The sequence below is a fragment of the Aptenodytes forsteri genome, unplaced genomic scaffold, assembly GCF_000699145.1.
Source record: "Aptenodytes forsteri isolate BGI_AS27 unplaced genomic scaffold, ASM69914v1 Scaffold84, whole genome shotgun sequence".
Classification (NCBI taxonomy): Eukaryota; Metazoa; Chordata; class Aves; order Sphenisciformes; family Spheniscidae; genus Aptenodytes; species Aptenodytes forsteri.
The window spans coordinates 2670414-2676976 of NW_008795492.1; the positions used below are offsets into that span (position 1 = coordinate 2670414).

The window sequence follows — 6563 nt, forward strand, 5'->3', positions numbered from 1 at the left end:
TTGAAAATCCACTGTAATCAGCTAAATAAGCATTGTGAAGCTTAGCTAGCAGCTACATTTGCACGTTTTTCCTATTGCTTTCTTTATTCTGGCATTGTGTATTATAGACTTACTGTGGGGTTTTTCTTCTCCTAATCCCATATTTAAGATGAAACAAAGGCAGAATAATTTCAGCAGGACAAATTCTGTCCCCTCCTGCTGGTTTAGGAGCAAACTACTTTGAATTGGATTATGAAGATAAGAAGTTCTGGGATTGGGACCTCACAGTGTTGGACAGCAAGAGGAAGAGACACATATCTTTGATGTCATCTCTGTTTACTAGAGGGCTTATTGTGTGGTATTTGATTTTCAGTATATGGAGGAACTTGCCCATGCGGAGTTTTGTTAATTGGCTTTCAGTCTGTGCATATATTAGTTGTATGTTCTTTGAGAGGAAAAGAAGAATAGAATGACTTTAATTCCAGAGAGGTCACAGAGGTTTCTGAAGGATATTTTGAACTTAAGGTCAGAATAAAGAAATGATAGAGGTGATGTAGGTTAATTAAACAATAAATTTTACACATATTCACGGGAGTTTATAAAGCGTATTCCAACAAGCAAAGTATTATGCTATTTGTTGTTGAAATGATTGAGAAGTTAAAGATTGTCTTGCATAGTTGCTTGTATAGTAACAAACTAGATTTTATAGGTGTTAATCAGGAAGAACTATGCTGGTAGCTAAATTTCGACGGATTTATTGTAACAATTGCTGTCTGTTCACCTGACTTAAAACTCTTTCTGCGGTAAGGTGGTTTGACAGTAAGAAGATATTCCTGCTGTCTCTTTGTAATTTTCCATTCTTTTCTTGTGCTATGATGATATACTACCCTGGTAGTTGTCCCAGTATGAACATTTATGGGGTTGCAGCGCAAGCTCCATCATACACAATCCAACCAACCAAAAAAAAAAAAAAAAAAAAAAAAAAAAATTAAAAAATCTTAAACTAGGTCAGTTCCAGGCTTGCAATATGCCCCCACAGGTGGTTGTGCTAAGAAGCTAGGGGCAAGCTGTGCTGATTGTACACAATTATACTATATTTGGTATTGCTGCAATATACCTTATATCATCAAACCAAAATCTTACTAAAATAAGACTTTAGATGATATTTCAAACAGTAGTCCTGCATGTTAGAGAAAGGCTACTTGAAACCTCAAAACACAGACTTACACTGCGTCATTTTACTTAGAGAAAATACATTAATAAATTTAATGGAATAATTGGCATGGGAAGAAAGTTTTCAGGGCCCTGGTGTTGCCCCAAATTTATTTTTGTTAAAAAACTATTTATTTTAAAACTATACAGTTTTGTTGAATTTCAGGTTCACAGAACAATGACACTAAAAGACAGTTTCTTCTAGAACGGCTACTGGATGCAGTTAAACAAGTGAGAAATTCAAAACATATTTCTACAGTATACTTACTCTGAGTTGTTAGTACTAGCAGGAATTGTCTTTGCCCTTTTTTCTCCTCTTTACCAGACAAAGAAGCAATCTTGTCTTTCACACAGTACTACTTAGTTTTTGTGTCTGCTAGCAAACAACTGTTATGCAGTATTTTTTTAAAATTCTTGTTCTTGACAGATTATATTTGTAGTATATATATTATATATATAATATAGAATATGATTTATATATATTTGTAATACTTATATGACTGAACTAAGTTGTAGTGTAATGCAAAAGCTAAATTGGTTAACGTTTTACAGTAGCAGGTTTTTTTTCTTTACACTAGGATTTTAGTGAATGGTTAAGATACATGTAAAGTTGAGATTTATTTATGTATGTATGTATCTTGCATCAACATGAAGTTCAGCAAGTAGAATTTCATAGACTGGATTCAATTTAGGAGAGCTTGGGAGGCAAAAGAATGCCTCAAAAGTAAGCCAATGATATGTTTTATGAAGAACGATTCTTCTGTAATTGTAGCACTGAGCTGTATAGGAGCAGTGTTTGGTTTTGTGGGTGTACATTTAAAACTCAAATGTAGTAATTTTTACTCAATTGTAAATTTATTGAAGGGCCTGCAGGTGTGTTGTTCTGGCTAGCAAGAATATATTTGAACTGCAAGAGTAGCCCATTAGTGGAACATAATGCTGTAAAGCATTTTTTGATTGCAGGCTGTATTTGCCAATGCTTTATTTTGTACTGCTTCCTTTTTTGTTAAGACTTTGTTTCTTATATGGAAATATTTCAGAATATTGAGTTTGTTAGTGTAACAAAAATTTCTTAAAATTTGTTTATTGCAGTGTCAAATACGGTTTGGAGGAAGAAAAGAAATCGCTTCAGACTCTGATAGCAGGTAAAATAGTCTAAGAAACTTTTAACACGCTTAGATTATGTATCATAATGACATAAAACATATGGCACAAAATACTTGACACGCTCAAAAACCCCCCACTTCTTTTTGTTTACACAAACACTGACATGAAACTGAATTTTTCATCTTGTTACAAATTTGACAGCTTAACAAAGAGTGTTCTTCTGTATGAAGTTACAAGTGTTTAAGTGGCTGCAGAGTTCATGACAAAACATTGAATTCTGAGGTCTGAACATGAGATTGGGAGAACTTCTCTTCCCTAAAACCTCTTTTAAAATGAATGTGTATTTATTACCCATACACCTGTCTTTCATGAAGCTTGACACTTGTGTCAAGTGTGTTTAACGCATAGTCATTAAGAAAATTTTTATTCCTATTTTTCCTTATTTCTGACATGTTTTAAACCTGTTTTTCTTCTTTTTCTGTATGAGAAGTTGTTCCTTTTTATTAATGTGAGTCAAAAAATGTCATTTAATTCCTATTAGTTGCATTTGTTGTTGGATATGGCATATTGGTTTCTAAGGCTTTTAAGAAGATGACTGGTGGACAGAAATTGCAGTGCTTTTTGTATCCTATTGAGTCTTTCTCAGAATCCGTCCTATCGAAGAATCTTGGATAAATAAAACACCGGGATTAAATGCAGTTGTTTGTTGTCCTTTTTCTTATATCCTTGAAGTTTGACTCTGCCTTTTGGGAAGAAGTTAATTATCTGTTGACCATTTATAAATGATGCATAAAATTCTCTCTAATCCCCTCCCAATTCAGTCTTTAAGAACATGTCTAGGGGTGTGGTTTCATGACTTCCGGAAAGCCAACATAACAATTCATTGCTACTGAAGGGGTGGGGAATGTTCATGCATCTCCTCAAGGTTCCTGACTTCAGTACTACTCCCTTGCACCACCTTTTTAAGCAATGCCTGGTGATCATCCAGTCTCCTCTGAATTAATTTAATAAAAGAAGAAATAATGCAAAAGGATAACTTTCTGCCATTTTAGTGAGTTAAATCAGTAAAACATCTGGTGAATGCTAGAGTTGCTGCAAGGAGGGGAAGATCCCACAGCTAGAAGCAATGGGAAGTGCAGAAGAGGAGGAACAAGCAACAAGGGATGAGAGGGCAAACCCATCTCCTTTCAGGAGCAGCTTGTAATGCAGCTCCTGTGCATTACCTGTGTGTGAAATTCCAGGCTAATGCTATGCCATGGCAGCTTAAGCCCGTCTGACTTTTGGCTACTACTGTCATCCTTGTCCTGCCCTTGGCTATTTCAGCCTAAAGTGTTTTGGGGAAACAGAAATAGTGTTCTATTGAACTAGCATAGAGGAAACAGTTCAGTACAGGGTTTGTTGGACAGAAGCTGTTGCGAGGGAGGAAGCAAGAAGGTGCAGGTGGGATAAAGGGATGGTGGGGCTGAAGCACCTAGCAGTTGGACTTGCTGTGCAGCTATAGCTGTTGGCACAGAAGCATCAACTAGAGATAGTTATTTAATCTTTACTGTTTAGTTTATATGAGACAATGTATTGATGATGATTGCCTTTGTAGTAGATTGTGTAAACTCGGCTAGAAGGAAGTACCTCCTATGTAGAGCAAATTCTATGGATCTAAAACGTCTGCTTTCTTGCTCAGTTTGCTTGAACAACTGCTTTGCTGCAGTTGTTTAATAATTTCAATGATGACCTTTAGTATTTGTCTTCTGATAAACAGTGAGAGTTAGGATTCCAAAGATATAATGCTGGCCAAATTTTACTTATTTTTTAAATATTTTCCTTAGAATTCAGTAGACATGCTGAATAATGGATTATAGCTAGGCGGTTTCAGGATTAAAAAGGAAGTGGAAATTACATTAATAGATTTTTTTTGTTCCCCTAAATTCCATGGTGTTTGAGGTTGTTACTATGCTAATTACTCAGATAATTTTGCAAATGAGGATAGTCTGAGAATTTAGATCAAAATCCAGTAAAATCCATGATTCTCCAAGTTTTGTTCTCCCAGTGTTTTTTTTTGTCTTTGAGATTATAATTATTCAGAGTTCTACTATGTCTATGTACACTTAGGGACATGGTTTAGTGGGTGGTGGTGTTGGGTTGACGGTTGGACTCGATGATCTTAGAGGTCTTTTCCAACCTTAATGATTCTATGATTCTATGATTCTACACTAGACTTCTCTATGTTTTTCTGTATTTGTTTGTTTAACGTACCCTCGTGGTGCTATCTAGTAAATACGCTATGTGTATTGGGCATTGAGGAATACCTGATTTTTTTTTTTTTATTTTATTTTGTTTTGTTTTGCTAGTGGCTAAATTTTCCTGTAAAATGCTGCACAGTTTTCTTGCTTTGATTCTCAGTGCACATGGATTTTTAATAATATGAGCTCTTTCACAGAACCTAGTTTCTGTTCCGCTTTTTCTGAATTGAAAAAGTCAAGCAGGTTTTTTGGTTTTGGGTTTTTTTTTTCCCCCCCCGGGGGGTCATGTATCTGCTGGAATTTCCATTTTTAACAGCAGCAGTCTTTTTGGCAAAAATTAATCACAACTGCTCCACAATCATCTTGAGTATTGTTTGAATTATATTCTGCTTTGTTAGTAAAGTTTTCCTAACAAAGTAAAGTTTTCCTAATATAAATGTACTGGAAAACTTTACATGTTAAAAGCTCTTCTGTCCAGGGCAATAATGGTAAAAATACCTCTTTTTCTGTCAGCGCTTCTCCTGAGATCTTGTGCTTTTTTGTGACCCTGAATAGAACTCTCTACTTCCGGAATGCCGGGGCAGAGTCCTGAGCCACTTTGTCAACTGTTTTTATTTATTTGCTTGAATTTAGTTAAAGTATCTGTCCTTCCTTTTAGTAATCAGCTTTGGCAGCCAGGTGACAACTTTCTCAAGCTTAAGTTTTGAGTATTGTTTGTTTAATGGCAAAAATAAAACTTCGAGAAAGTAAAATTTCAACCAAACAAACAGATTGCATTCATGTCTGTTGTATCTTAAGCCTTCCCACTCCCTGTAGGTTACAGTAATATTCCTTTCTTTGGCAGGCTGAATTTTAAAACTTTGCTGGTTTTACAATGTTTCTACCTGTGTGAAAATTGATTTATTAACTGGGTTATGTTTAAAAAAAAAAATCAGGAAATTTATAAATAGTATTGTAGAGAACAACATCAAAACCTGAAGATTGAACACATCTCTGGAAAAATCTTTGTCATTTTCCTATGCCTAGGATTTGTGAAGGACATTAAAATGTACATTTAATTGTTTTCCTAGGCTTGAATTATCACACTGTAGCAGGTGAGGATGATTTCTCAAGTTGATTGCCAGTTCTTCTGAATATAACTTGTGCCCCAGCTTTGGATAGTCATGATGAGACTGTGGGTATAAGTAGATTATACTGTTTGCAAATAATGGGATTAGTGCATATAAGGGGTCTTTCACTACATATAAGATAATGGTTCACCTTTACATTCTCTATTCAGAGATTTGGAATGAACCCGCTCTATAGAAACATAGCTGATTGTTCTTTTCACGTGATTTCTTGAAAAATTCTGTTGCAGAGTCACTTGTTTGTGTGCTCAGTTTGAAGCTGTGTTACAGCATGGTCTGAGGAGGAGCCGAGGATTAGCATTAACAGCAGCAGCAATCAAACAGGCAGCAGGTTTCTCCAGTAAAATTGAAACAGGTAATTCATTAATCGTAACTATTCTATTTTAAATGATTGATAAGTGCAAGCAGGTGATATAATTTCTAATGGAAGTTTTAAACAACGCATGAAACTGCAGACTGTTGGTAGCATACTTAATACTTGGACTCTCATTAAGCAGTGAAAATGGTTATTGCTTTCTTAATCTAGTTTAACTTTCATACCAAGTTTCTCTAGAAATTTTCGTGTTTGGAAATCTGCACTTCCCATAGTTCCATCATGAATAGTATCATTGGCAAATTTCTGTTGAATTCTGGTAGGGATAAACATTGTGTAATTGTGCTGTTAAGTTTTTACTACAACATTTTCATCCTTAACCGTGTCTTACTCTGTTCTTTAACTGCCATATTCTATAGTATCAGATATGTTTAACTTCTAAGTATTGATGTAATTTTAAAAACAAAACTTTCATTACTTATATTGGTTGGGTTGGTTTTTATTACTTTCTCCACTTTTAAAGATAAGATTCCTTTATTTTTGTTGCCTTCTCTTCAAATTGAAGTTTCCCTTTTTTTTTTTTTTAAT

At 34.9% G+C, this 6563-nt stretch overlaps 1 protein-coding gene across 1 annotated transcript in view; it reads left to right on the top strand.

Moving 5' to 3' along the window:
- Nucleotides 1–1353: 1353 nt before the first annotated feature.
- The window catches only part of SNX29 (sorting nexin 29), a gene marked incomplete at its 5' end in the record, with an annotated part of 136770 nt that continues 131560 nt past the window's right edge, over nucleotides 1354–6563 (top strand). Inside the window, 3 exons of the mRNA XM_009281701.1 lie at nucleotides 1354–1422; nucleotides 2284–2336; nucleotides 5893–6017. Coding sequence (XP_009279976.1) covers nucleotides 1354–1422; nucleotides 2284–2336; nucleotides 5893–6017 — 247 coding nt within the window. The remainder of the gene's footprint in view (nucleotides 1423–2283; nucleotides 2337–5892; nucleotides 6018–6563) is intronic.